The 26,686-nt window shown below is 47.7% G+C and overlaps 12 protein-coding genes and 1 non-coding gene across 13 annotated transcripts; 4 read left to right on the top strand and 9 right to left on the bottom strand.

Annotated features, from left to right (window-relative positions):
- Positions 1-639: 639 nt before the first annotated feature.
- On the top strand, positions 640-1,222 carry BDV27DRAFT_146936 (uncharacterized protein; the record flags this gene model as incomplete). The annotated part of the gene is made up of 3 exons (XM_032070657.1): positions 640-711; positions 788-1,005; positions 1,120-1,222. 3 exons carry the CDS (start codon positions 640-642, stop codon positions 1,220-1,222), a joined length of 393 nt encoding a protein of 130 aa, XP_031925580.1.
- Positions 1,223-1,413: 191 nt separating this feature from the next.
- Positions 1,414-3,612, bottom strand: BDV27DRAFT_166202 (Zn(II)2Cys6 transcription factor; the record flags this gene model as incomplete). The annotated part of the gene is made up of 2 exons (XM_032074130.1): positions 1,414-2,409; positions 2,509-3,612. 2 exons carry the CDS (start codon positions 3,610-3,612, stop codon positions 1,414-1,416), a joined length of 2,100 nt encoding a protein of 699 aa, XP_031925579.1.
- A 559-nt stretch (positions 3,613-4,171) lies between these two features.
- Positions 4,172-5,228, bottom strand: BDV27DRAFT_166201 (glycoside hydrolase family 75 protein; the record flags this gene model as incomplete). The annotated part of the gene is made up of 5 exons (XM_032074129.1): positions 4,172-4,383; positions 4,441-4,589; positions 4,640-4,776; positions 4,834-4,899; positions 4,959-5,228. The coding sequence occupies 5 exons, from the start codon at positions 5,226-5,228 to the stop codon at positions 4,172-4,174; spliced, it is 834 nt and encodes a 277-aa protein (XP_031925578.1).
- A 737-nt stretch (positions 5,229-5,965) lies between these two features.
- BDV27DRAFT_18048 (putative MFS transporter) lies at positions 5,966-8,028 on the top strand. Its single transcript, XM_032075932.1, has 4 exons — positions 5,966-6,410; positions 6,467-6,949; positions 7,020-7,161; positions 7,223-8,028. The coding sequence occupies exons 1-4, from the start codon at positions 6,013-6,015 to the stop codon at positions 7,604-7,606; spliced, it is 1,407 nt and encodes a 468-aa protein (XP_031925577.1). The 5' UTR covers positions 5,966-6,012; the 3' UTR covers positions 7,607-8,028.
- Positions 7,780-12,435, bottom strand: BDV27DRAFT_166199 (putative MFS transporter; the record flags this gene model as incomplete). Its single annotated transcript, XM_032074128.1, has 11 exons — positions 7,780-8,041; positions 8,094-8,320; positions 8,376-8,696; positions 8,744-9,142; positions 9,206-9,467; positions 10,400-10,484; positions 10,540-10,809; positions 11,664-11,757; positions 11,808-11,982; positions 12,090-12,228; positions 12,333-12,435. 11 exons carry the CDS (start codon positions 12,433-12,435, stop codon positions 7,954-7,956), a joined length of 2,163 nt encoding a protein of 720 aa, XP_031925576.1. The 3' UTR covers positions 7,780-7,953.
- Positions 12,436-12,883: 448 nt separating this feature from the next.
- BDV27DRAFT_18029 (uncharacterized protein) lies at positions 12,884-13,961 on the top strand. Its single transcript, XM_032075931.1, has 2 exons — positions 12,884-13,084; positions 13,168-13,961. The coding sequence occupies exons 1-2, from the start codon at positions 12,926-12,928 to the stop codon at positions 13,858-13,860; spliced, it is 852 nt and encodes a 283-aa protein (XP_031925575.1). The 5' UTR covers positions 12,884-12,925; the 3' UTR covers positions 13,861-13,961.
- BDV27DRAFT_17969 (3-oxoacid CoA-transferase) lies at positions 13,958-16,345 on the bottom strand. Its single transcript, XM_032075930.1, has 9 exons — positions 15,930-16,345; positions 15,585-15,869; positions 15,288-15,474; positions 14,929-15,230; positions 14,798-14,877; positions 14,708-14,739; positions 14,535-14,652; positions 14,248-14,469; positions 13,958-14,190 (listed from the first exon to the last, which is right to left on the bottom strand). The coding sequence occupies exons 1-9, from the start codon at positions 16,216-16,218 to the stop codon at positions 14,056-14,058; spliced, it is 1,650 nt and encodes a 549-aa protein (XP_031925574.1). The 5' UTR covers positions 16,219-16,345; the 3' UTR covers positions 13,958-14,055.
- On the bottom strand, positions 16,104-18,869 carry BDV27DRAFT_166188 (uncharacterized protein; the record flags this gene model as incomplete). Its single annotated transcript, XM_032074127.1, has 8 exons — positions 16,104-17,161; positions 17,223-17,296; positions 17,352-17,413; positions 17,490-17,539; positions 17,577-17,617; positions 17,694-18,218; positions 18,280-18,783; positions 18,832-18,869. 8 exons carry the CDS (start codon positions 18,867-18,869, stop codon positions 16,473-16,475), a joined length of 1,983 nt encoding a protein of 660 aa, XP_031925573.1. The 3' UTR covers positions 16,104-16,472.
- A 540-nt stretch (positions 18,870-19,409) lies between these two features.
- BDV27DRAFT_t152 lies at positions 19,410-19,493 on the bottom strand. The gene has a single exon. It is a non-coding gene; the product is annotated as a tRNA-Lys (tRNA).
- A 174-nt stretch (positions 19,494-19,667) lies between these two features.
- On the bottom strand, positions 19,668-21,109 carry BDV27DRAFT_131437 (putative SNF7 family protein Fti1/Did2). The gene is made up of 2 exons (XM_032067633.1): positions 20,911-21,109; positions 19,668-20,754 (listed from the first exon to the last, which is right to left on the bottom strand). The coding sequence occupies exons 1-2, from the start codon at positions 20,953-20,955 to the stop codon at positions 20,170-20,172; spliced, it is 630 nt and encodes a 209-aa protein (XP_031925572.1). The 5' UTR covers positions 20,956-21,109; the 3' UTR covers positions 19,668-20,169.
- Positions 21,110-21,351: 242 nt separating this feature from the next.
- On the bottom strand, positions 21,352-23,084 carry hacA (transcription factor HAC1). The gene is made up of 2 exons (XM_032067632.1): positions 22,582-23,084; positions 21,352-22,528 (listed from the first exon to the last, which is right to left on the bottom strand). The coding sequence occupies exons 1-2, from the start codon at positions 22,797-22,799 to the stop codon at positions 21,430-21,432; spliced, it is 1,317 nt and encodes a 438-aa protein (XP_031925571.1). The 5' UTR covers positions 22,800-23,084; the 3' UTR covers positions 21,352-21,429.
- Positions 23,085-23,621: 537 nt separating this feature from the next.
- On the top strand, positions 23,622-24,141 carry BDV27DRAFT_131434 (uncharacterized protein). The gene has a single exon (XM_032067631.1). It carries the CDS (start codon positions 23,642-23,644, stop codon positions 23,846-23,848), a length of 207 nt encoding a protein of 68 aa, XP_031925570.1. The 5' UTR covers positions 23,622-23,641; the 3' UTR covers positions 23,849-24,141.
- A 179-nt stretch (positions 24,142-24,320) lies between these two features.
- Positions 24,321-26,286, bottom strand: BDV27DRAFT_131433 (snoRNA-binding rRNA-processing protein ENP1). Its single transcript, XM_032067630.1, has 3 exons — positions 25,775-26,286; positions 25,476-25,720; positions 24,321-25,421 (listed from the first exon to the last, which is right to left on the bottom strand). Exons 1-3 carry the CDS (start codon positions 26,144-26,146, stop codon positions 24,548-24,550), a joined length of 1,491 nt encoding a protein of 496 aa, XP_031925569.1. The 5' UTR covers positions 26,147-26,286; the 3' UTR covers positions 24,321-24,547.
- Between the last annotated feature and the right edge of the window lie 400 nt (positions 26,287-26,686).

Raw genomic sequence — 26,686 nt, 5'->3', positions numbered from 1 at the left:
CAGCATCCCAGCACAGATCTCCTAATTGCTTTAAGAGCGCATCTTGCCGTCCTTGCGCGGTTGTTAAAGCAAACCACAACCTCCACTGTCTCGAGCTATGAAGGCAGTGAGCACCCATTTTGTTATCAGTAACCTTGCGTGTCATGGTCATTTTCCTATTGGATTTGACAAGCACATAACGTTGCTCGGGTTTGCTGCAAAGCAAAGACACGTTGCTGCAGTTGAATTCGTACCCAATGGTAACGCTGCTGCTGCTGTTTTAGCAAAGGTCTGGGCTCCTTGTCGAATCCGAAGGTCCTAAGCCCCGTTCTTTCTATCTAATCGTATTTAAAGCCAAGCCTCCGCCCGATTTGCAAGTAGTTTAGAAAGTGCAATGCGTATTTGCTTGGAGGGGTTTTTCGAAAGGCATGAGTGGGCATATCTCCTTGCGAGAACCAGAGCGCTTGGACTACTTCTAGACAAGTCCGTGAGCACCAACCCTGGTGATTCAAGTATCCCAAAAAGAAGGGGGGAACCAATACAAAACAGCTAATCCCACTACAATGCATGCAGGCACGGTTTCCATTCCAGTCAAGTCAAAAGTCTCAGACTTGAATCTTGATCCTTCTCAACCATGACGGAAAACCTATAGGAGGCCACATGTCTCGGCCTGCAAATGCTACTGGCTCCCATATTCACGGAGCTCTGCACATGAGGTATTCCCATATCAATGTTGGATGTCATCCCCATTCTAAACATGGCAAAGCTTGATCTACAAGCACCAAGCCACTAGGTATGATTCATACAGAGTGTGACAATGTTCTACGGCGAGGCCCAGGCCGTCTATCCTGAGTTTAGTGGGGTTGTTTTGGAGAAAGGGGGAAGTGGGTGTCTTGGAAGCTTTCTGGGAGAAAATGAAAAGTTGCTAATTTTGCGAAATCATGGTCTATTGACCGTTGGTGACACTCTGAATGAAGCAGCATACCTCTTCACTTTAGCAGATCGCAGTTGTGAGATCCAATTCAAGTCAACACCGCGGCAGCACAGGGAATGGAGGAGAAGTTGATCGAGCCCGACGACTCAGAGGTCATAAGATAACCAGTGATCCCGTACGTATCTCAGCGGAGGTCAGCCGTTTAGTACCCCGGTGCGACTAACAAAGAAACGGGAGGCATTATACCACGATTTTCAATCTGGATACGAAATGGAGCTCGAGCTTTCAAATGCGAGGTTCCTGCAATAAGCCAGTCAAGAATCGTAAAGTATCTAACCTCGAGGGCATGTCGGGGTTTGATACGCTCCATTTCAGTTGAGGCTGTCACTTTCTAGAAAACGAGCATTCTGATTATACCTCTTTGTTTCTTTCTTTCTTTCCTTTTTTTTTTTTTTTCTTTTTTTTAAAAAGATTTTTTCTTTTTCTTCCTTCTTCCTTCTTCAGACATAAAACATACTCATGCCGTAGTCCCGCATAACCTGCGGCCAGCTAGTACTATTATCACTATTCAAAGATTGCCCTTGCTTTTCCCACACTTGCTTGGCTATTTTAAGGGCAAACCTGAAGTTGTGTAACCCGCTTGCCTTGAACGACCTATTAAACCAGTTTGTGAACCAGTCTCGTAAGGCTGGGTCAAGCGCTTCGCAGGCTGCGACAAATGCAGCCCACAACAAAGGGGCGGTAGGGATATCGCCATGATCACAGTGCGACAAAGAGTCTTGAATCTGCCAGACCCTATCTTGCAGTATAGTTGGATCCACATCGTATATTCGCCGGTAGAAGAAGACCAGCAGTGCTCTGTGCAGAGCAAGGACCATGTGACTGCTCAGTATAGTGTTGATCTGAAAAGCACCGTTGTCATTCAAGTCGTCTTCATTGTCTTCACCGTGGGAAGGGGGCGATGAGGGTCTCCATGTACAGATATACCGTTCAAGGCTACGCGCTCGTGAGGAAAACTGCCTAAAGTCCAGGATACTTGACCCACCGTCTAGATCGGACATGTCTCGCTCATTCCCGAGGCGCGTCACTTGGGACAACAAGAATAGAAGAGTCTCCGGCATAGCAAAGACATGAGGGTACATTGTAGAATCCCATCGACCTGGGATCTCAAGGTGAATGTCATTCTCACCCAAATGCTGTTCTTTCAGTTCATCCATTCTCTGGTCGAGTCGGCCTTCCCACTGTCGAAGACGAAAAGAGGGACTAGAAGCCACGGACGTAACGGTATCTGGCGATGCATTCATTTCTTGCTGTAAACTGGAGCCCCTTACATGTGACACTGATGTGCTTTCGTAGAAGATGCGGAGATACACATAGCAGTGATGTAACAGTCGCACTTTCCGTGATTTACGGGTCTTGGGTATACCACGGAAGCGAATCCAATTTTCACAGTCCAGGAGACATCTCCTAATGCGATCTTCATTACCCTGGTATGCCTGTTTATTCCCAAGTAGTTGGTTAGTATTGGCTCACAATATTTTCCTCTATTTATTTCTATATCAGAAGGGATGCTGATGAAATATCCGGTCACTTACGAAGACGGTGTTCATACACATTAAGGCGATGAGGATGTCTTTGTATTTACTCTTTTTGAAGGTGGCTGACATATCTTGAAGCGCTATCTTGAGATAATTCTGCGCGGAAACAGCATATGACTCTGATTGCTTTTTCCAGTATTCACGATGCCCTTGCGATGTTGAAATTGCGCGCTGCATGTAAGCACCAGTAGCTAGGATTGCATAGAAGATACACGACTGTGCATTACCTGGTTGCTCTCCCATGGTTAATTGAGCAAAAGCTCCCATGGCACTCGGCACGTGAAGAATGTGCCAAGGAGACTTTCTGGATTGGACCGGTGAGAACAATCTGATCACCTTGCTTTTATATACTGATAACAGGAAAGGCGCATCTGGAGGAGCCAGATTGGGAATAGTCGGTGTGTACTGGATATGTTGGGACAATGATGGCAGTCCCATTAACATTCCGGAGCTCTCAGTCACAGACTGCTGTGATGAATGTTCGTGGTTTTCTGTCCCAGTAATGTTGAAGAAGCTTTCCGTTTGGAAGTCCCCTGTGGTATTTACATCTATCGCCCCAAAAAGACATTCCATAAGAGGATCATTAATCAAGGCAGCCTCAAACGCCGTGTTGAAGTCATCTGCGATAGGAACATGTTGATATGGTGGAGACTCCATGGAAGGGCATGTCAGCGCTTCATGAAGCTCGAGCCCTTGTCGAGGTGCGCGGAAGGCGCCAAATGGCCCTAGGCAAGTATTGAAATAGCTATCGGGGTGCTGCTCCTGTTCTTCGCACTGGTCATCAATCTGAAGCAACAAAGTGGCTGCGTCATCTGGATTCACGCTGTCCACTAGCTGTTCACTCATCCTCTGCCGCATGTCTTCGGTGAACAAAGGTCGACGGCATCGTGAACCTTGCGTGTCAATTGCATCAAACACGAGTCTAATTTCGTACCTGTCACAGGTCAGGCCCAAATTTCGACACACCAAGCATGTGGGACGACTTTCGTCACATTTCACATGACGGCTACGACATGTGGCACAGCCTCCTAGAGACCTAGGTCGGGTAGTTGACATGGCAGAAGATGCTTTGGTCCCTCGGGAAGCTGTCGCAGCGGTCATTGTGGGTATACAGGGCGGAGGCAAATTACCTCTATCAGTCGCCTAGGATTGTGATCATTAAGTCTGGAAAGATATACCAGACGTACTGAGCATGGGAGACCGATGGAGTATGGTTTACGGAATGACTTGCCTTTTTTAGGCATCGAAAAGCGGGGGAGACGAGGATCCACTTTCCCAAGATTTACTTAGTAAACGTCATTAAATCTGATAAGATATCGATAAGGTATGTATACCATTGAAAATAAATCCATTTAGTATCAAACTTCCATTTGTAAATTTTCATAGGTATTGACTGTTTATCTCCTTCCCTTGTCTTCATGCTGTCTAATGACCCCCGCCCCCCCCCCCTACCCCCAACCCCAACCCCAAAAGCATACGACAAATCCTCCAAGTAGCTTTCATTTTTGTAACATGCATCACCGTCTATGACTTGTCCCAGACTAAAACCCAAAGATAAGTGACCATAATCAGATATATCACAAAGCCAACGTGACCAGTACAGTGCAGAATAGCACAACGATCATCATCACTAGACCTGGCAGAAGTTAGACAGTGCTCCTCAAAGTTCCTTTTCAATAAAATGATACGGACCTCCCCGCCCTGCCCATAGGCTTGTAGCTGCAGATTCGGATGAAGTTGATGTGTCCACATTCGAGGCAAGAGCTCTGACAAGCTTGTCGCCCATAGTCCTCAGGGTGCCGAAATCCGTGATGTAGGTTTTATCCATGGCGTTATCAGGGAGAACAGCACCCTTGCCAGTGAAAAGAATATCTTCATAGCTCGTGAGCAGCTCCTTCTTTGGGAAGTTAAGCCAGTAAGAACACTTACAGGTGATATCTTTAGACGAGTGGGCATTATTTCCCTGTAGATTCTCCTTGGGGAAGCATGTCCTCGCCATCAGCCACGACGCTTCACCCGTAATTTGGGGGTCATCCCCATTAGAGTCGCCGAGGATCCCATAATACATCTTGCCGTTACTGCGAATCGCCGATTAGATGGGTATTGGCACAAGGGAAAGAAAACATACCAAATCACGGCTGCGATATTATTTCCTAGTAGAATATCCTTATTTGCAACCAGGAACCTATCGGGAATCACAATGTAAGGCACTGCATATGCAGACAGAGCCCCCCAATTTGTCTGCGGTTGGCCATCTCCATTTCCCTGGAATAAGCATATCAGAGGATGTACATATGTCACAAACGACTTTAGGCCAGTTACCTCACATTTATGGTTCACTCCATCGCAATCCACATCCATATCAGCCACCCATGACAGAGCAGCGCCCTAAAGTTTAGGAGGTTAGCAGTGCGCCTACTGAGGCGGGGCTCTTAGATTCAACGCACCTCTTTAAAGGAAAGCCAGTCACTGTGTATGGTGGACTTTTCGGAGCTACCCAGGCTAAAGGGATATGTTGCGTCCTTTGGAACTACGCTAGCGGCTGCAGCTGCTGCACGAAGGACTGAGATCGGCAGCGAGTCTGCTGCAGCAAAATCTGTGGCCGGCGGTCCATGATCAGGGTTATTAAAAGCCGACATATCGGCTGTGTTACCCAGGCAGAAGCTACCGAGTGTAAGATAGAAAGTTAAGAGACTCGAGGCGCTCTTCAACGCCATTGTTTTGGTACAGTGCGTACGCTGATATCATTGAAGTCAGGAGCGAGTATAAAGTACGCGAGTAAGATAAGATAGAAATGGGTCTAAAAGCTGAAATGTTTGGTGAGAAAAGATTAAGGTCTAGTAGACAAGGAAAAATTACCTTAGAATTCGTCACTTAGGGTCATGATTAAATGGGGCTTGGACCTCAACAGTTCCCGGGGTTCGCGCTCGGGAGTTGATGCTTTTTTTTTGTCATATTTCATAATTGACCAAGGCTTTTGGGTAACACAAACCCCCCCCTTTTCTCTGTTTTTTCTTTGCCTTCTCTTCTAGAATGTATTTGTTATTGTATTGTTTGGAGGGTGAGGGAGGAAAGAAGAGGATTGCGCAGTCATCGTGATCAAATTATCATTCTCGAAGTCATCCATCACCTGACCGGTTTTTCCAATACGTATCTCGCCGTCACCCCCAGACAATTCTGGCGGTAGTAATTAGCCAGTCCTACATGGCTCTACTGAACGACGTAGTACTACTACTAGTAGATTACTATGTTGGTGCATGAAAATAAGAGCTTAGTCATATTCCTTATGCTATGCTATGTCATATCATATCATATCGCGCCAAGAAATAACTAAGCTAACCAACTAGTCAAACTTAGGTAAGGACTTATTAATTGGTAGGTTAACTAACTAACTCAACGGATATCTCTTTCTAGACAGCCTAGTTTTTCTATATTTTACCATCTTTTCGTGCTTGCCTGAGTGAGTGAGAGAGACAGGATCATCAATTGATTTCCTCCACCATGACCAGAGATTCATCCGAGAATCGGGTTCGACTGCCCACGAAAATCCTTCGTGAATTGGGACTGCTCTCCCTCTGGAAATCCTCGCTAGATGTGAAATTGCTTTGCGCCCAGCGATTTGTTCGGCTGTTTGCTTATGGTGGCTCGACGCTTATTTTAGCCTCGTATCTATCCTCATTAGGCATTTCCGATGCCCATATTGGCCTCTTTATGACCTTAACTCTGGTTGGGGATGTGGTCATTAGCTTCTTTCTGACCCTTTTTGCCGATGCGATGGGCCGCAAAGCTGTTCTCCTACTGGGTTCGGCTTTGATGGTAGGTAGTGGTGTCATTTTCGCCTTATTCGATAACTTCTGGATTCTTCTGGCGGCAGCTGTTCTCGGGGTGATTAGTCCAAGGTAAGCCGTCGGAATTTGTTCGAGTTCTGTATCCGTATCCTTACATCGCCCAATAGTGGAAATGAAATCGGACCCTTCCGAGCTGTTGAAGAGTCCACTCTGGCTCACCTCACGCCTCATGAATCGCTAGGTGATATTTTTGCCTGGTATTCTCTAATCGGCACCGCAGGCACGGCTCTAGGCATGATGGCCTGCGGGTGGGCCATCAATCTACTGCAAGTTAATCGGGGATGGCAATTTATCGCTGCTTGTCAGATGATCTTTTTTGCGTACGCAGCTATTGGTGCTCTCAAGTTCATTCTCGCCGCTATTCTGAGTCATCACGTGGAGGCAGAGAAACAAAAGCCTGCTCGGCGGCAGGATCAGCAAGGCGAGAATGGTGAGACCCAGCCTCTCCTGGGTGGGAGGGCCAGCGGCGAGCAGCCTCCAAAGAAAACAAACTTATTTTCTTTCCTTGGCGACAGAGACCTCGTAGCGTTGGTCGTCAGACTCTTCATTCTATTTGCTCTCGACTCATTTGCGTCGGGCTTGGCATCTTTGTATGTACTTTCACGGATTGCCGTACCAGTTCTTTATAATTGCTGCAGAACGCCAGACTAACAGTTGCAGGTCATGGATGACTTATTTCTTCAAACGCAAATTCTCCCTGCCGGAGGGTGAACTCGGTTCCATCTTCTTTACTACAAGCATTATCGCCGCTGCGTCCATGTTGGTAGCCTCTTCCATTGCCAAACGCATTGGTAATGTCAAGGTAGGAATATCGTACTGTAATATATTATGGGGAAGGAATCAAAGCTGATCATAGGACACAGACGATGGTCTTCACTCATCTCCCTTCTGCCATTTGTCTAGCTCTTATTCCAGTTCCGAATATATTACCTCTAGCCCTGACCTTTTTGGTGCTCCGGGCCTGTTCCCAGAACATGGATGTGGCACCGCGCTCGGCTTTCCTCGCTGCGGCGCTTCCCTCTGACAAGCGCACCGCCGTCATGGGTGCCATCAATGTGGTGAAGACTAGCAGTCAGAGTCTAGGGCCACTCATCACCGGGGTGCTATCGAAATATGGTCTTTTTGGTCTTTCCTTTACCATTGCGGGTATTTTGAAGGCCATATATGATATCGGCATGCTACTCAGTTTCGCTGGAACGGAGCCGGTCCGTCGCCAGAGATCTGGTCAGGATGACGAAAGTGTTTGAGTTGCACTTGAGCTAAAACCCTCCCATCGGTGGGTGTGTGGATGCAATTGGACATCTCGATAAGTGTCATAGCTTATATCCGCAGTAAAAAAGTTAGAAGACGAAAGTAGAGTTTAGACAGCGCTCTTTATTGCTTTTTTCATTGCCGCCGTGTTTTGCCGTGAGAGCACACTCAGACCAGCATTATAACAGCAAACCCAGAATCATGGCTGCATATATGTCACTAATGTCTTGTTAAAAAAAAGTTGGCCCCTTGCACATCCCCCCAAAAAGGCTCCAGTTGCAACCTCTCAATGTGATCTTCTGGACCAGTCGTCTCATTTCGTTTATTGATTGCGAGTAATCAGTCACGCCAAATTCACCTCCAGCAATATATTTGGGATTGTAGTACTATTCACTGGCATTGAGTAGGTGAGATTCCAGTACATGAAGTCACTAGGAGTATGTTAGTCTCTGGGGGACAAGTTCAAGTCGTCAGGAAACATACTTTATGGTAGTATCGCTTGCACTATATGATACACTCAGCTTTGGGTCGAAAGTGCCGGACACTCTGACATTCAATCCTACAAGATCTTCCCAGCCAGCAACATCTTTCTTCTGAGTAAACGGAGAGACTAAGAATTGGAACTGAGAGCATGACGTTCCCTGGGGATAGGTTAGGTTAAGATAACCCGGTCCAACGACTGCGTCGAGAGCCTGCTCTGTTGCATATAACTATAAGATGTTAGGTAGTCCTTTGGTACCACCTAAGTAGGGAGTGGGTGCATACTGTAATCCAGCCAATTCCAGCTCCAGTATCCCACTGGACCACCGCCGAGTTGAATGTAGACGGATTCATAGCTGGGCCCCCTATAACAGTCTCATTGAAACTTTCTGCTCCGACACTTATCTTTTCTCCAAGCCACGCACTGATGTTTCGGGGGAAATAATCATACGGGATTGACTGTGCTGATGTGCTGGCCATGTGCTCTCCAGGGAAGGTTCTTAGAGCATCTACTGCCGTAGCCGGGACCAAGGAGTTATGAAAGCTCGAGAGTATAGCCACAAGCGGAGAAATGGCAAAGTCAGCGTTATGAGACATCATGTAGACCTAGTCGGTTAGCCCCGGAAGACTGGTGAACAACAAGCGTCTTATACCTTGTCAATAACAGGTGATTTTTTCTTCCCAACAAGGGTCCAAATATGTGCAGACATAATTCCGAAATACTTCTGCATGTCGAATCCATAGGAGCGGTCCCATGGCCCCGCAAGATTCTTGAGCTCTGCGTGATATAATTGGCCGATGTTGTTCCATGTAGCTTGCAGGATTTCCTTTCCTTTTGCTTTCATCACAGAGCTCTCTGCGGCGTACTTTGTCCACATCGTCAGCGCAATCAAAGAGACGCCAGTATACGTTGCGCTGTTGAACTCTGAAAGAGTATTGGCTCGGTCGAAAAGACCAATAACCTCATTCGCATAATTCTCACCGGCCAGCGTCATGTTGGCATCTGCGTATTTCTCGCCGGTCCAACCACTCACAATGGCTCTCATTAATGCCTTCAAGACTATCAATCAGACAAGCTAAATCCTTGCACTACACGAAGACAAGTCATCTCTTACCGGGTTAGTATACGAGGGATACAGATTGTCCCCGTCAACTCCTCCAACTCGATACGCATCTCCAATGGTGCAATTGTAAAGGGATTCCAGCATAAGTTCTGCCACGTCCGGGTTGACCAGATGGTGAAACTCCTCCAAGGCGATGATAAAGGCTGTCCCAATAAAGCCTCTCCAGTTGGGATCCCAAGTGTCATAGAGGCTCGACTCGTATGCCGAAGTACCCACGGTGGGTTCCTCGGGGTACACGGGGTAGTCCCCATACCTATATAGGTGAGCAGGCACCCGACACTTTACGTTCAAACACAGGCCCACCATTGATCTGCAGGGTCCTTGAACTGCACTTCGATTACATTCTGGATGATTGCCATCGCCTGCGCCACATCATCATTCTGGTTCCGAGCCAACAAGCCCACTGCATACCAGACGGACGTCCTTGTGTCATGACGCAGAGCTGTAGCCGCACTAGGGTTGAAGACATACGCAGCTTTCGGGTCGTACATTCGATCTAAATAATCCATCGACTCTGAAAAGAGCTGGCATGCGTCTTTGGACCACGGTTCAGAGCACGAGCTACCAGACACAGTCGTGGCACATGCTGCAAGTGCTAGGACTCGGCAAACGATCGATCTCATATTCAACAACATCACTAATTTCGGGTCAAACGCGTGCAAGGGATGTTTGAAACACTGCCACCAGATGGAGGCATCTGGGCCAAGTTATAAATATGTGTGGCCATTTCCACATTAGGTGGGTCAGGATGTTGGCTCTATCAGACTGTGGAAAAGGTGCTTTCCACAACACGCTGACCCTTCCCTTTGTTTGCGGGGTGGGAATGGTGCGTTCCAGCCAACTAGTTACAATTACATTGATCTGTTAATACTTGAGCTATATCAATTGGTGCGAATTCCTACCCCGGAAATTTGTCCGGTGCAGCCGAGCTTGTCGTTTACAGTTTAGTGCATTCTTATGTATGTATTAAGTGTACAAATTCTCGGAGTTCATCCGACACTACTAGTAGTACCCATATCACAACATCAACTCAAATGCAGGATCTCTATCATCATTATATCCCGCGTACTGTGCGTATTTACCCTTCTTCTTGTCCCTGTTCACCTTGTTACAATAGAGAATGTTAAGCAAAACCCTATGGTGAGAAGTCAGTCGTCATCTGGACCACGCATAGCATGTACCTACATGAACCATGCAAAAACAAGGAGGCCAAGAATGATGGTGTGACCACGGTGGTACTGGGGTTTGTCCTTGTCAGGATAGTTGAACGCTACTCACTAGTTAGTGCATAGCTTGCTGAAACGCCCATAGCTAGGTCAACTTACTAGCAACAAAACCACCGCAGTTAGCGATAGTCAGCTGCATCGCTGACGTTGTGGCACGTTTATAGTGTCCAGCTGAGTTATTTGTATTCCACACCAGAATACATGGGACGCTACTATACATCCCAGTAGCCATAAGGAAGGTCATTCCATACTTGATTTTGGCAGACTGGATATTGGCAATCGCTGCGTACCCTGCAATGGAAATAGGCAGAGTGAAAAGCATAATAGGGCCTCGCAGCTTCAAGCGATCCGAAATAAAAGCCACGAATACTGGTACCCGTTAATACCATCATTATCGCGGTCTATAGTTCGTTTGACCTACCTGTTAAGACAGCTGCGACGGCATATGGAATCACCGTCCATAACTGCACGGCGTTTGGGTCAGTTGCAAACCCACTTTCGTCGATTATAGTAGGTAGCTAGATAAGACAAGGGTCTCCGGTCAGTTATCTCCTGTAGAAGCTTGTGGATCAACCAAACATACAAACAGTCCGAACGAGTACAATCCGGACAATATGGCAAAATACGCCGCTGCAGAAAACCACATTTGGGGGTCTAGCAGTCCCCTTCGCACTTCAGACCACCTCAAGGTTTCCAATTCATCTCCTGAAGAGCTTCTTTCCTGTCAGCATAACCGTTTTGTTAGGCAAAGCATAAGAAAACGAAAAACGAAAGAAGAAGATATGAAGTCCAGAAAGGCTAGGGAAGGGGAACTTCCTAGCCTGTCCGACACAAGGCAATTGACCCCTGGATGTCATACGGAACAGGGAGGAAGACATACGTCTGGGGTACGGATGGATTATCAAGCAAAATCCTTCCCTGTGCAACCGACCGCTCTTCGCGGGTCAAAAACGTCGCTGTTTCTAAACTATTTGGGAGGCCAACATAACTGAGGCAACCGCAAAAGAATGTCTGCTCAATGTCAAAATAGGCCAGTACCATCTTTCTCATGTATAACAATGCCTACCAGTAGCCCCTCGATAATCAAAATCCAACGCCAGCCCTCCAGTCCACCCTGAGGGCCAATTTCAGCCAGCCCGCGAGCTAAGAGTCCTAGATTATATCACCATACGTGAGTCGCATGAGGAAGATAGGGAAAAGATCAACTTTATGCAAAATCGTACCTCCAAAAGCACCAGACAATGATGCAGCAGTGTAAAACAATCCAATGCGTAAAGCTAGGTCCCCTCGTCTGTAGAAGAACGATAGATACAGTACCTAAATCGTATCAGCCTCGAATAACCAAGGGGAAAAACGAGCATTCCTACCATCCCAGGGAGCAATCCTCCCTCTGCAACGCCCAGAATAGCACGGACAGCTACAAACCCCGCAAAATTGCGAACAAAGCCAAGGCACATAGTAACAACACCCCAAACCATAGTGAGCAATGGAAGCCAAATTTTTGGTGATGCCTTCTTCAGGATGAGGTTACTCGGGAGTTCGCTTACGTTGGGAGTACTCCGATTAGCCCACACGAATTGTGGCGCATGGATATACATGCGATGGTGTTGGTGCTTCATGATGTTTGTGGGTCTGTTTGGCTCACATACCTGCATATGTAGGTCAGATAGAAAACTGCCAAGCCTATATCATATTGATGACCAGTGATGTTGAGGTCGTCCTCGAGGCCGAGTATCTTCGCATTGCCGACATTTGTACGATCCAGGAAGGAACATAGGAAGAGCAAGGCTAAGATTGGGAGGATTCTGTCAAGAATAACTTCTCAGAAATTCTGTGGAGATCTAGTGCCACACTCTATGTATGCTACCTTGTGTCCAATTTGAATAAGATACTCTGGATCACCCTCTTCTGGGTGGTATCGCCAGCAATTGCTTCCGTAACTGATGTAGGTTTCGCATCTTCAACAAGCTCCGTACTTTGCTTAATGGACGCCATGATGATACGGGGACGGTGATGGGAATATCATTAAAGTTCTCCAAGAGCGAGTTAGGATGAGACGAACGCGTGATATATATAGAGAGTGGAAGGAATGCGACAGACATCGATCATCGTTCTCGGGGGCCACTTTTTACAACCGATCCTATGAAGTATGAAAAAGGCAAAGAGATCAAATGTGGATTTCTTTCCCCGCATTTTATTTTCCTTTACTTTTTTTCCCCAGACCAAGAAGAAAGCTTCGCGTGGGGTATTCGTACCATGCATACTGTAAGATACAAGTGTGTTATATATGTATATGTATTGTACCTTACAAATTTCATACGCTGCACGGGTATCGGCGCCACTCGGGATCAAGTTCTCATCGGTATCCATTTCTAGTGCCGAGGCATCAATTCGAGAATCCAAACATGAATAGGTTCCATCCCCCATCCTTTCCTTCAGCTTTCTCCAACCACAAGTTCTCCGGCTTCGAGTAAACCAAAGCAACATGTCCAAGTTACCCAACAGTTTGAAGGCACTGATCAACGCCCCAAAAGCACGCCCGAATACGGTTCCCGCTCCACCCAACATCCGATCCGTCTACCAGAAGATTCAGCAGACGGCGCAATCGAACAATCTCTCGCAGCCGGCCTGGCTAGCTTTGTCGGTTGGTACCATTCTCTCAGTTTCCTACACCGCCAAAGGGGGAAAGGGCACGTCCATGCCAGAAAGATACTCATTTCCTTCCAGACAGCCGCCACGATGACGATGAACTCCCCCGAGTCCCTTGCCATTCTTTTCCAACTAGCCACGGCTTCCCAGTCCACCGATGAGGGTGTATCCGTCGCTGAATACATGCGGGAGGTTGGCCTGAAGTGCATTAGCTTCAATGGCATCCCTCGCACCATTAACTGCCTCAACGTCTTCAAGGCCAGCCTTCCGGATTCAGTCACTGCGAAACTATCGCGCTCTCCTACCCGGGCCCCTACGCCGGAGAATATCGATGAGATTTCCCACCGTGGCCGCGCTTTGTGGAACTCGATTTATCGCCCATTTGAGTCAAAGCTACATAGCAAATTAGCCGATTCCCATCCCGATCTACCTGTCCATATCTTGAACAGTCATTACGGAGCGCTCTTGTCAGATCCAGCTAATCGATGTACTGGTGCAACTGCGGGTAGAATCTCAACTTCAATTGTCGCCGTTGCATGTCTGCGTGCTCAGTCTGGCGTTGGCCCGCAAGTGACATCGCACGTATTTGGGCTTCGCAAAGCCCTCGAGGACGGGACCTGGGTGAGCGACGTCGAAAGTGAGGAGGGGGCTAAATGGCTTGCAAGCGACGAAGGCAATACTTGGATCTTGAAGAGCGTGGATGATATCGTGGAGTCAATCAGCGAAGGGACAGGATCCAATTTCGCCCCATCTAGGGGCTCCAAACTCTAAATACAGCGAGCTCGTAAATTCAACAATCCGATATTGTACTGCACGTATATAATCACGGTTGATGCGCACCGCGTCCCAGCTCTCTAAAATCGATATTTACATATATATCTAAAATTATGAGCAGCATATATCAAAAGGAAAGGTGAAATATCCGTTCACTTTTCAATTGTGTCACGGATTCCCAGGTCCACATTGTCACTCCATGAGCTCCAGTTGCTTTGCCACGGTGAACTTGGCCCCCGTCTTGCTCTGGACTTCCTCAACCTCGACACCAGGAGCAAGCTCCGTCAACAACAGCTCTCCCTTCTCCCGATCGACCTGGAAAACGCACTATAGCGGAAAGTCAGACCATCTATTCGAATCCTCGTCCTGTTTATCTCTCCTTACCAGATCCGTTATAATTGTGCTCACGCAGTTCGCACCAGTCAAAGGCAGCTCGCACTCTGATACGATTTTCGGGGATCCATCCTTGGACGTATGGCTAGTGGCTACCACGATCTTCGTTCGGTCAGGGTTAGAGATCAGATCCATGGCGCCTCCCATACCCTTGAAGACCTTCCCGGGAATCATGTAATTCGCTAAGTCGCCCTTTGCGCTGACTTGCAGAGCCTGTAGACTAGTTAGACAATCCTCGCCTCTGCAGAGGTCCACAAGTGAAGAATGGTTTCACGAACCCCTAAGATGGAAACATCTACATGCCCGCCCCGAATCATCCCAAATGACTCGCTACTATCAAAGGTTGCAGCGCCGGGAACCAGAGTAACGGTTTCTTTCCCGGCATTTATGATGTCTCTGAGGGAGGGATATTAGGCAAGGAGGGAATAATGATCGGGATGAAAACACTCACGGATCAACTTCAGCTTCTGTGGGATATGAACCCTTATTTCAGTCAGTTTCCTTGCTAGTTGTTGGATGCATGATAGAAGGCCCAACACACCATCCCCAGAAGCCCATTCTCGGACTGTACCCAGACCTTGACACCTTCAGGCATGAAGGATGGAGCGAGTGTAGGAATCCCTATCTAACCATGAGCCGTGGACACACCATAAAAGACTAGTCCACACAAACCAACGCCTAGGTTGACATAATATCCCTGCTTGAGCTCTTTTGCTGCCCGCTTAGCAATTCGGTTCCTTTGCGCCATGGCAGCGTCCTTGGCCGGTTGCAAAGTACCTGCGTCGTCAGCGGGCCGCAGCTTTTTGATTTCAATAGACTTTGGAGCTGTGGCGGGAACAATCCTATCCACAAATATTCCCGGCAAGTCCACGTCATTTGGGTCTATGGAGCCCACAGGGACAATGTTCTCTGCCTCGACAATTGTAAGAGTGGCTGCTTTTGCCACGAGAGGACTAAACGCCTTGGTAGTATAACTAGAAACACTTAATATCAGTATCGCATGTGTAATGCTAGATCAAGATCGTACCTACCGGAAAACACAATTTCCAGCCTCGTCTACCTTCCATGCCCGAAGGATAGCAACGTCACCGGTGAGAGCATTTTCCATTAAATAAGTCTTCCCATTAAAAATCCTCGTCTCGCGTGGCTTGCCATGCTCCAGAACTCTACCGGATTCGTCCAGACGGACTGGGATCTGTCCCTCCTGAAGGAATGTGTCTAGGTTTGGTGGGCGATTATTAAAACTTGATCACATTCAACCTTAGGGGTGAAAGGGCAAATACAAACAAACAAACAAACAGGAAGAGAAAGGAAGAAAAGACACTTACGAGCTCCTGTAGGAGTGAAAAACGCAGGAATTCCGGCGCCCCCCGCACGTAGCCGCTCCGCTAACGTTCCCTGGGGGCACAGCTCGATAGCAATATCCCCCGTCAAGTATTTCTTCTCCAAAGCTTTGTTGTTTCCGAGATAAGACAATATCAATCGATTTACCTGGCCAGCTTGGGTTAGTGTAGAAAGGCCGCCTTTCCCTGGGGCACCAGCATTGTTCGAAACCGCGGTCAGGGAATGTAGGTCCTCAGGCCCACGGCGATGAATTGCAGATATAATGGTTTCTATGGTTGGCACATATCAGCCCTAGACTTTATTTTCAAACACATGCCATGTCTTATCACCTGCAACACCACAAAGTCCAAATCCCGAGCTAAGGATAATAGATCCGCTTTTAAGGTCAGCTACAGCTTCATCCGCATTCCTGAAAAGTTTCGATGCAGCACGATCGATTGTCGGCATTCGCGCCGGTTGCTCTACCGTAACTGTTGAGTATCGAGCGGTTTTCTTGCTATTCGTCCGAAGTAACGGCGGCACACTTGATCTATAGGATGTCTTTAATTGAAACCATGGCCGAGCGACGGAGAGCGCTCTCCGCGACAAGGGCAACGCTGAGACCCGCAGTGTCGCCATTGTCTTCGTCTTCAGTAGATTGCCAATAACCTTCACACAAGGCCTTTGGAGAACAGAAATTAGGAAGGTGGAAGAAAAAGGAAAAAAAAAGAAAAAAGAAAAAAGAAAAGAGAAGTAAACAAGACAGGGCAATGGATTGGTAGGAAGTGCAAGAGCCTTGTTTTTTGAATCGATCGAGGAAACGGGATCGGCACTCGGAGCTACTTCTGGACGCCGACGGGATGGAGATCGGCTGCATTTTCCCCTCAGTGTCGTCAGAAGCCAAAGTCAGTTGCATTTCCAATGTCCAGCCAGTCCCAACTCATTAAGTCGTCCAGTGGGACATCCGGCACGCCCGTCCCGAAGGTGATGCCTGCTCGGTTCACAGCATCGATGATCTGACCATCAGACATAGCAGAGAACTGCAGCGGCTCTGACCAAAATAAAGGCGAGAATGACGGTTGTGGCAGTGGGGGCACAGTACCGTACCCACCAAAGGCTGATGGTGATCTCAGGGTCGCCTCGGCCGGTATCCGTGGTTCGTTTCGATTCTCAGAGCCTCGTCGAACTAGCTCTCGTAGATACCGTCCGTAAAGCACAGACGCGCCGTTCCTATGACCGGGGGTCGCCCCAATACGCTCCAGCACGCCTGCAGTTTCCTCGATCAAATTCCGTACACTTGGGGCCAGGCTGGATCTGGTATCCGTTGGCACAACACTGAGGCTGAGGGCAGAGCATGCGGCGAATGCAATCATAATGACCGTGTTGTTCGGCATCGATTTTAATCGTGATTCTCCTTGGATGGCGGCCCTCATTACATTCAGCGCCGAGGAAAGGCCAGCCGCTCGAAAAAAACGCTTTACCTCAAGTGGCGCCGTGGGATGGTTGATCACACCACCATACGTTGATAATCGCGTGTGAGTGACCAAAATTTCCACGTACGGTGGAAGGGAATATGCTTTGTCTTGAATCAGCTCTCCTCCGAGCACGAGACTGCCTGCTTCAACAACGACCAGCAAACTTACAATGACCCTCCCCAATCGCCGGCCCCCATGTTTCATACCAACGATCGTAGAAACTTTCTATCGTGGTCTTAATTCTGAAACGATCGTTAGCAACTCATATGGTCAATACGCGACCAGGATTGTACGTACGATTGAGCAGCTTCTGAACCAGCATCGATGGTCTGGTAGTTATCGCAACTGGACTTGACCTTCTTGAAAAGATCATCCTAATATAACGTACATTAAGACACGTAATCTACGACCCAGCACGTATCAGAAACAGCATACCAGGTTTCTTCGGAGGGCCGCCATCGAAATCATGGGCCCATCACGCGCGTCTGCAACGTTCGAGATATGCCATCGGTCACAACTTACGATGAGAGAAGTCTGGGGAACAGTGTAGCTTCTCCCACGAGCTAAACATACACTGTGGAGCTACATTAGTCATAGGAGGAAGGATGGGCATACAGAGCTCAAAGCAGGGCTACCTACCCTCGTTCTAAAACGAACAAGGCAATCCAGGTCCTTTCGCGTCGTCGCAGTAGTCTCTGGCCCCATTCCGAGATTGGATCGGCATTATCAAAGCCATCCATGTGCAATGCTCTCTTTGCATCAATACAATCGGCCCTGGCAAGCCGTCTTATAACACCATTGTCAAAGCTAGTAGACGGTAAAACAATCTTGTTTAAGGACAAGTCCAGTGCAATGGCAAGGGCCATCGCAATGTAGGAGCAGGTGTCGTCGTCACCCAAGTAATTACCATGAGCCATCCAAGGAACATTCACCATGAAAGCCAGGACTATTTCGACCGATCTGAAACGTTTAGTGGTGACCATCTGAGCCAGTGATTTACAGTGTCTAGACAGCCTCTTCGATAGCGCGGCCGCTGATGGTACGAACAAAGCAGCGGCAGCCATTATTGATGTGAAAAGGAAAGCTGACTGCGAACGTACAAAAGACGCAGTATGGATGACGGGGTCAAGGCCCCATCGAGTATGAGCAAGGTCTTGATAAAAACTAGACTGATATATAAGCCCAGGTTGTGCAGATGGATTCGGGGATAGATATGTGATCATACAAAGCAAAAAGGGACTCGGCTTCATCGGGGGTGACGAGGCCTAGCTCAATGGGGTCCATGTCTGGGCCCAGGTCCAAATTCGACTTAACGGGAACAAAAAATAGTTTGGCCGTGGAGGAATCGTCTTCTGCGTTATTAACCTGTGGTGGTGCTACTGGCTGTGATGGCTCCAGAAGACGCTTTCCATGGAAACTACGCACTTGAGCCGGTGGTAGCTGAAGGTCAGACGCGCGCGCCAGTAGTTGCAGTGGGTTCTCTGCGTCGTCCAGTGACAAACTGTCACCTGTATCAACGCCGTGGGGAGAATGGGGGTCGTGGGGTCGGTCGGTGTCCTCTGATAGTTCATCGGTCTCGCTGTACAGCTGGTTACCTTGTGTCCTGTTCAGTAAATCTTGGAGACTAGATATGATTTTTTGTGCAGCATCAGATTCAGATGCATCAGACTTAGGTCGCTTGATAGCCTGTTCTATCTGGTGCAAAGCCTTCTCAAGGCCTTTGCGTTTGCTAGAAATTGAAATAATATTAGCATGATCCTTTAGGACGCCAGTTTACAGGTTTGTACTTTTTGACTCCTTTTTGCCTGCCAACATGGTGACTGGGAATGACACATTCTGCAGCGGCCTGCCTGCACCTATCACAGCTGGCATCCCCTGGAGTGCGGTTGCATCGGACCTTGCTCTTTCTGCAGTTGAGACATGCAGCCTGTCTTGCGTGGGATGTCTTGTTGAGACTCGGTGCCGTCGCTGTGTCATCCATCCTCTGCAAGGGGTAACAAGCATGTACCATTGATATTCGTGCAAGGGGACTTCAACTGTCTCCATGCGTTGTATATGGTCAGGTATAGCTACTACAGATCATAAAGGAGTGATATAAGGATGCGAGTATAACTATTGAAGTGATAGATCGACAGATCGTTTTCAGAAGGTTAGGGTTACTTTATATGGCAGTTGATTCCCGGCGGATAGCCGGACTTGTTAGCTTTAGATGTGATGCCTAGGCAGGCCAGATTTTTTGGTAAAGAATGATGATAGACTGCGGAGATTAGGGGACAAATAATGCACAATGGGTAGTGGGGTTAGGGACAGACTACTACTAGGTGAAAAATAATCAAGGAAAGTAGCAAAAAGGAAAGCCGAACGCGGGGGTCGAACCCGCAACCTTGAGATGCCGTGATGACTAAGAGTCTCACGCTCTACCGATTGAGCTAGCCCGGCTGTACTTATTATGCAAATTGTTTTTATAGTGCTTTATAAAGCAAACTTCATAGGCTCACTTTCATCCCCGACACTTATCATGCGTACTACTAGTAGTTCTTCGACAGCGTTTAGAAAGAATGAGCGGTGCCTTTGAACTTTAAAGTCAATTTATTTAGGGTGGCAATAGAACACTTTTGAGTGACTTCGCGCATCTTTGACTTAGGTGGTATGCTATAAGCTAGTGGAAATATATAGTTTCCTCTCACGAAACAAGAGAGCCTGATAATTTCATGGGGACTCCGCAAACCGTGGACAACATTACAAACATCGGGTAGTCTATTCGATCAAGGTAGCAGAATTGTAAGACTGGCTGTTGCCTTCACCCAAGAGGAAGGAAAGAAAGAACAAGGAAGGAAACAAGAAGACACCAGGTACTCCGTGTATACATTGAAGTTCAAACTTAAAGCCACGCCAAGCGTTCACCCATGAGGGGCCCAATACGTAATCGACAGAAGAGGAGAGGGGTAAGTCCCGGTAAACGAGCGACTTGATAACAAACATCAACAGGTGGGCATGGCTTCATTAAAGTCTGCACAGTACTAGAAAAGCTGACATGGCAGTCGCATCCGACCAACCACGCAGCAACGGAAATCGCTGACAAGAGAGAGAGGGACATAATAAGAAAGTTGAAGGATCAGCTCGCAGCCCTTAAAGCTCGTAGTCTGGCGCCCAAGCCATCCTCAAGGTCTGTCTCAACTTCTTTCTGATTCTTGACGTCCTCTTTGGGGGCCGCGTCTGCATCCAGAGCCATACGTAGGTCTACACCCGCATCATCCGCAAGCTGCTCCATAAGGCGGTCAACATCGGCTTCACCCTCGGCACCGTATTCTCGCATAGAGACGCCCTGTGCAACATCTTCAATTGCACTACTAGCGATTTTGAAATCCTCAGAACGTGCTAGGAAGTTGTTCGCATGGGAGACCAACGCCTCAAGGTTCACGCTCTTGGACGCAGCATCTAAGCCCCGAGATGCCAGGGCTAAAGTGCGAGACGTATCACGAGTACTTTGCGCTGCTTTGAGCTCGTTGATAATAACATCTGCGCGGGCTGCTTCCTCTTTCAGGGTTACCTGTCTTCGTTTCTCGCGTACTGCAGAGGCAGCGTGTATGCGGGCGATTTGGAACTCGCGATTTTTCATGGCCTTGTCTGCTTTTGCCTTCTCGGACTTGAAAGTCGATTCGGCGCGAGTGGCCTCTTTCTTGAGCCGGTTGGAGTGTAGCTGTTAACCAGGGAAGCCAGATTAGTCAACTATAAAAAAAAAAAAAAAAGAAAAAAAAGCAAAAGTATCGAGAACTATAGCCAACGGGCAGGGAAAGAGAACGGTGAGGGGCTAGAAGGAAGGGAGAGGGGGTATAAAAGACGCGAATTTACTTACCTTGACATTAGTACGTGCCTCGAAGATTGGATCCTTCCGAACCATAATGTCGGTCTGTAGGCTTCAAAGGCAATATATACTATAGCAAGCCGGTAATGATTGCTTGCGGCAGGAGGGGGAAAGAAGAAGAAGTCAAGACGCTGAAAGAGAGATGTAAGAAAGACCAAGAAGAAACCTTAAGGGAAAGCGGGAGGCAACATGGGTTCAATTTCATTATCGGGATCAAGAATAGAGGGGCCTTTTGCGTGGCAACGTCATCCGGATTTCCGCATTAATAGCTACAAGCTAACATGACAAAGTTTCCTACGTTATGCCCTGTTCTTCAATCTCCAAGGATCAAAGGACAGCACTTCTCGTCGCCTACAAGAGAATCATGCCGAGTCAAAATGGCTACGCTGCGGCTACAAAACTGTACATATAGATATATAGAGCAAAGAAAACTTTGGACTGAACCCGCTCAGTCGCTAGCGGTCTCTTTATTTGAGATCATTCAAGATTATTGTACAGATGAAAAGCGCCTCAGCAATTCTTGCCCGTAAGCGGAGACGTCAACGTCTCAGTATTATTTGAACTCCATGAACTCCGGATACTCCTCTGACGCTTCCCTAGATTATTGCGCCGATCAACCTGCGATGTTCTCAAACCATGTAAAATTCGTCTGCGTCGTCCCTGGTTCTCAAGTCGGTCTATCGCCCATAATAAGGTTAGCAGCGACTCACAGCTCCACCAACTCCTCTGGGTATCGGTGACCGACATGCTTCCTCGAGAGAAATCATCGCTAACAGCCAGCTGCAATGCCCTGCCCGTCGCATCGCGTAGTGGACGCGCCAAAGCTGGGTTGCACGCTAGAAGTCTTGCAAGTAGTCTCATCCGGAAGCCCGTGGGCCATCTCGATGCCTTCGAGGGTGACAGGCTCGGAGTCGAAATTAACCAAAGAATCAAATGGAAATGCTGATAGATCTCCTCCTTCGAGAACATCAAAGGCAAGCCCGTCTTCAAAGACAGAAGAATCTGGTTCAACGGATGAATCACCGTGGAATAAGCGGTTGAAGTCATCGTCAGAAAGAGGAGCTGCAACGTCATCTGTAGGGTGATGTTTAAGGTCTGAGCCGAGGTCGAAAAGTGGGAGGGCGCTTCCATCTCCTTCGAGTCCAGCGACGGACACTGCAGGTCACACAACACCGCTGCAGGATGTTGTGCCACGTCGGAGGACTCAGCCAGAGTGGAAGGCTTCAAGGTAGGGGAGTAATCGCTGAGAGAGGGAGAGGGGAAAGGGATGCGTTCGAGAGGAAGTTCGTCACGTTCTTGTTTGAACAAGGTAGGTGTAAGGGTAGGAGATGCTGTCGCTGGAGAACCAGGCATTGGAGTGTTGGCACGAGAACCGCGGACCTCAGCAGCTAGTTGAGCAAGCTGTTGGCTTAAGCGATTGTTCTCTGCTTCCATTTGAGACAACCGCTGGAGGAGGAACTGATTCTGTTGTTCCATCTGAATTTTCTCATTCTCCAGCTTCTCCATTTCTAGCCTTTTGCGCTCTCGGGACGTCTGAGCTGCCGCTCGATTTCGAAGGACGCGCTCAATACGACGCTGCTCCTTCTCATCCTCTGTTTTGGCACGTTTCCTTTGCCATGTCAGCCATCAGCCCAGGACATCTGTTAAATTAGGATGACATACCTCGGAGGCAAGTTGGTCTTGGGAACTGGTAGTTCTTGGCCCCACGACTTCCGCTTCTTCGCAGGCTTCTTCTCTTCCGGCTTGACTTCCTGTGTCTTCACATCTGCGCTATTCAACGATGTGTCGGCCGGGGAGACCGTTAGCACCGGTACCTCCGATGCGGGGGTGGTGGGCAATGAATCCACCGAAGATATCGTGTTCTCCATATTACAAGACATGACGATTTTATGGTGGTCGTATCTCTAGATAACGCGTAATGTATTGGCTCTACCAGAGTCGAAAAGGGGAAAATCAGAGCACGTCTTGTTCGGAAAGATGGAATAAGGTCACGTCCACAGGCCCAAATCACAAGGTCAGAGGCCACGGTGTCATAACGGTTGAATGAGCGGAGACTAGGCTCCGATTCAATTAAGGTGGAGGCAGTACCAGTAACCGCAGGTGTGATTGTTGAAAAGGACAAGTGTCCAAGACCAAATGAGGGTAAAAGTTCTGTGAAGGCCAGAGTGTCTTCACTCGAGGTGGGCTGGGGGAATGGTTGACTCTTTAAAAGGCCAACGTGGTCTCAACCGCGGTGCTCCTGCAGCAAGGGGGCGGAGTCAATGGTCGTCAGCCTAAATGACGGTACCATTACATGATTAATACCGGACACGGGGCGGATTCCCTTGACACATTCCGTCGAACCGGTACCACATATGTAATCTTTATTATTAAGGTATTGGAACGACCAGTCATCGTCCAGCCCACAGCCATCATCCTCTTTATTTGCGACAAGTTATAAGTTACAACCTCTCACAGGGGTGGAGCCCCCTTTTTTTTTTCGCCCCTTTTGGAGGTCTCGGCCTCCATGTCTGATACAGAATACCCAATAGGGCCTTTCGCTTATGTGGGGGCAGAAGGTGAGACTGAAGTTGACGCCGCTGCCTGGACTCCTGGAGCGCCTGAACTTCTAAAGTTGGAACACGAGTGATCTGCCCCCGTATCTATTGGATTCTCATCAAGTTCATCTGTATCCGTACTAGTTACCGTTTTCTAAGAAAAGAAAAAAAAAGAAATTCTTCCGATGCATCTGTTCGACTCTCGAGAGTACTCCGCCTGCCGGGCCCAAACAAGGAAAGTGCTATTGCTGTCCTCTTTCCTTGTGGAGTTTACCTTCATATTTACTATGTTGTTTAGAATGTGGACACACTCCTTCAGCTTTCATTGGGAAGGCTCCACTGGTTTGAATGATCATCCATTTAAAGTCGTGAGGTGTTTATTCGCCCTGTAACAATGAAGATGGAATGTACCGGAATCCCCTCGCCTTTCTTTGCTCCCTTTTTTCAGCCACGCACTTAATCGGTCCTTGTTGTTACCTTTCAATTGAGCCATGCAATATGACTCGTAGTAGGTCTAGGTACGCGCATAGCTGAGTAGAGAAGACCCATCTAGTGCCACGGAAGGCATACCAAATTTATGGTGTGGTATGCGAGGTGAAAGACATGTATCTCTATGTACATATTGCAAGGGATGCGGCTATTTCTTTTGTTACTTTATCCTTTTCTGTATTAGTCTCGCCTTTACATATTTATATTGCATCCGTCATGCCTTTGTTCTAAGGTCGGGAAGATAAACTCTGAAGAGACAAGTGAGGTAAGATGCCTCTATCCCCTCGCTGGTTAAGAAGGTTTTAAAGGTGATCTATGTCCAATCATTTCCAACCGTTCAGTGTCCATTTGCCTATATTCTAGGTAATTCGTCCTACAGTCTACTCTTGTCCCCAATATCATAGGCACTAAACCAATAATTCATTTGATACCATGGGAATATATACAAAAACCAAGAGAAATTTTGAAGAAAATGAAGAAAAGACATCATGCCACGTTAACGCCGATCCAGATCGCGACTCAAGATCAAAACCATAGGATGAAGTCAGACGAGAAAGGGGTGAAGGAAATAAGTAAATAAATATTCATCAATGTATACACATCTACATGGTAACGTCCATCGTATCATCTCCAGCGTCGAGGGCGCCTTGCTTCTCGGGATCAGGCACGACAACACCTCGACCTCGGCCAGCCAACAGTTCCCGCCTGACTTCAGGGCCAATATCTTTGTGCCCGCGCACCAAGAGTAAGTCCAGAAGCGCCTCGCGTTGATCTTCGGTGATGTCATTGCGGTAACGCTGTGCGAAGACCAAGAGTGACTGGTGCCAAAGAACGGGAAGCTTATACGCTTTGTTGGTGTCTCGTGAACGTCCATTCGTCATCATTGAATCCTCATCGTTGTCGCTCGCCCGAAACCGTAGGAAGTGGAAGACTAGCGCATCAATGACTTTGTAAGGAAGAGCATACTTCTTCTCCAAGAACACCCTAATGAACATATTCACCGCGCCGGTACTTTCCAGTGACCTCAGAGACTGCTCCGCAGCAAGATCGCACATGCGCAACAAAGCGGCTGCGGAATGCAACACCGGGATGGATACACGGGCAATGACCGAGGAGACAATATGTGCTTCGCGTAACGTGCAAGTTCCGCTAGAGACAAGGGGAAACAGTAACCCTTTAAAGAAGCAGGCGGGCTTGTATAGTGCCTTCCTCAATGAGTTGTACGTATGCACGTTGAGCTTCTTAGTCTCGTGGATTTCTTCTCGAACCCGATCTAGGAGTACTGTTGAGATAAACTCCTGGGCAACTATGGGTTTCGATGAGATGAAGATCCTGGTTCCGGCATAAACAGCGTTGGCGGTCCATGACTCCGGTCGAGTGATAGAAAGGAGAGTCGGCCAATTGGGAACAGAAGGAAGAATTTTGAAAGGCTTGGGAAGTGGCCCGGATTTGTAGCGGGAGAGGATCATACCGACTCTAGGCTCCTATCAATATTTAAACTTATATAGGGGACGTGATATTCATGCTTACTTCTCATATACTTCGACTGCCTTGGCTGGTATCTGAACTGCATCTTCCGGCAGCCCTCCGCCCTGGATGAAGGGACCGTTATCTCCGTTTTGCTTTGCTTCATGTTCGGCAATCTTCTCAAGGATGAGATCGGCTAGATTTGTGCTCTGACCACCAGCGCCCTGTTCACTAGGATTGAATATAGGATCTTCGTCGCCACCGGGAACAAATTTATGGAACATGTCAAGGTCATTTGGATCGACCTCCTACATGAGACGTTAATCATAGACAGGCTGTTGGGTCTTAATGCAGAAACAGACCACTTGCTCAATTTCTTCCTCATCACCCCATGGGTCATCCTGAAACTTTTCGTCATCGGAAAGAGCCTCATCATCCTCAAATCGAGATTCAAAATCAAATGCCGTATTATCTTTCATTGCTGTAGTTCCCAATGAAGCCCTTTGCTCAGCAGCATCTTCGTCCGCTAGTTCCTGCCCAATCTGCAAGATTTTGCGAGACATTTTTGCATCGATGAAACGTTCACCATCATCTTGATCTTCGTCGGATCGCAACTTGCGTTTGCTACTTTTGCTGGAATGGGTCCGTAAATGGCCTGTAGTCACGATATCTTCAGCTAGAGGATTGTGTCTACGGCCAACAGCGGCCGAGCGAGATGATGTGGCTTTGGGCATCGTGAATGACTTCCAAAGATAATGGTGAAGTTAGGACTTGTAGCTGAAGAATGCTATACCATAATAAATAATGATAAAAGCCTGGCCGCCTAAATGATCGTATAATTCTGCTTCGACATGGGATTGAAATTGTGTGTAAATTTCTGGATCATGTGATCTTGACATTTTTGCAAAGCAGTTTTTTTTCTTCTGACTAGTATTCAAAGTGGGCGTGCTAAGCTCACCGCTTTGATTTTCAGCATGATTAATGGTCAGTCTTTTCACCGCCCAGTGCCCCTCCATCTAAGTAAATCCACCAACATCGTGTTTCTGCCCAAGATATTTTTGCTGACCGCCCTCGACCACGAGACCCGACTGTTTCTTCCATTCACGTTTAGATTCATAGGGAGGACTGTTGATTGTTCCTTGTTGGTAGTGCTTGTCACATCATAACCAGCTTCCCTAATAATGAATTATTGCTGATCTTCTACTTATTCACAAGTTCCTTTGACCTCTTATCATATAAGAGCTTTCTTCTAGTAAACTTGGTCGGAAGGCATA

The sequence above is a fragment of the Aspergillus caelatus genome (genome assembly GCF_009193585.1).
Source record: "Aspergillus caelatus strain CBS 763.97 unplaced genomic scaffold BDV27scaffold_140, whole genome shotgun sequence".
In the NCBI taxonomy this organism is placed as follows: Eukaryota; Fungi; Ascomycota; class Eurotiomycetes; order Eurotiales; family Aspergillaceae; genus Aspergillus; species Aspergillus caelatus.
Note: the sequence above shows the minus strand (reverse complement) of the source record. Positions and strands in the feature narration are given on the sequence as shown.

Bases quoted from the DNA above. Each gene is read 5' to 3' on its own strand.
- BDV27DRAFT_18048 (XM_032075932.1), top strand. From the start codon at position 6,013: ATGACCAGAGATTCATCCGAGAATCGGGTTCGACTGCCCACGAAAATC. The intron at 6,411-6,466 runs GTAAGCCGTCGG...ATCGCCCAATAG, and splicing joins CTCGGGGTGATTAGTCCAAG to TGGAAATGAAATCGGACCCT. The intron at 7,162-7,222 runs GTAGGAATATCG...CATAGGACACAG, and splicing joins AACGCATTGGTAATGTCAAG to ACGATGGTCTTCACTCATCT.
- BDV27DRAFT_18029 (XM_032075931.1), top strand. From the start codon at position 12,926: ATGTCCAAGTTACCCAACAGTTTGAAGGCACTGATCAACGCCCCAAAA. The intron at 13,085-13,167 runs GTTGGTACCATT...ATTTCCTTCCAG, and splicing joins CGGCCTGGCTAGCTTTGTCG to ACAGCCGCCACGATGACGAT.
- BDV27DRAFT_17969 (XM_032075930.1), bottom strand. From the start codon at position 16,218: ATGGCGACACTGCGGGTCTCAGCGTTGCCCTTGTCGCGGAGAGCGCTC. The intron at 15,231-15,287 runs GTAGGTACGATC...AAGTGTTTCTAG, and splicing joins GCTGGAAATTGTGTTTTCCG to TTATACTACCAAGGCGTTTA. The intron at 14,740-14,797 runs GTGTGTTGGGCC...GACTGAAATAAG, and splicing joins AGAATGGGCTTCTGGGGATG to GGTTCATATCCCACAGAAGC.
- BDV27DRAFT_131437 (XM_032067633.1), bottom strand. From the start codon at position 20,955: ATGGTTCGGAAGGATCCAATCTTCGAGGCACGTACTAATGTCAAG. The intron at 20,755-20,910 runs GTAAGTAAATTC...CCTGGTTAACAG, and splicing joins AGGCACGTACTAATGTCAAG to CTACACTCCAACCGGCTCAA.
- hacA (XM_032067632.1), bottom strand. From the start codon at position 22,799: ATGTCTTGTAATATGGAGAACACGATATCTTCGGTGGATTCATTGCCC. The intron at 22,529-22,581 runs GTATGTCATCCT...GACATGGCAAAG, and splicing joins AAGACCAACTTGCCTCCGAG to GAAACGTGCCAAAACAGAGG.
- BDV27DRAFT_131434 (XM_032067631.1), top strand. From the start codon at position 23,642: ATGCATCTGTTCGACTCTCGAGAGTACTCCGCCTGCCGGGCCCAAACA.
- BDV27DRAFT_131433 (XM_032067630.1), bottom strand. From the start codon at position 26,146: ATGCCCAAAGCCACATCATCTCGCTCGGCCGCTGTTGGCCGTAGACAC. The intron at 25,721-25,774 runs GTCTGTTTCTGC...CGTCTCATGTAG, and splicing joins AGGAAGAAATTGAGCAAGTG to GAGGTCGATCCAAATGACCT. The intron at 25,422-25,475 runs GTAAGCATGAAT...ATAGGAGCCTAG, and splicing joins GCAGTCGAAGTATATGAGAA to AGTCGGTATGATCCTCTCCC.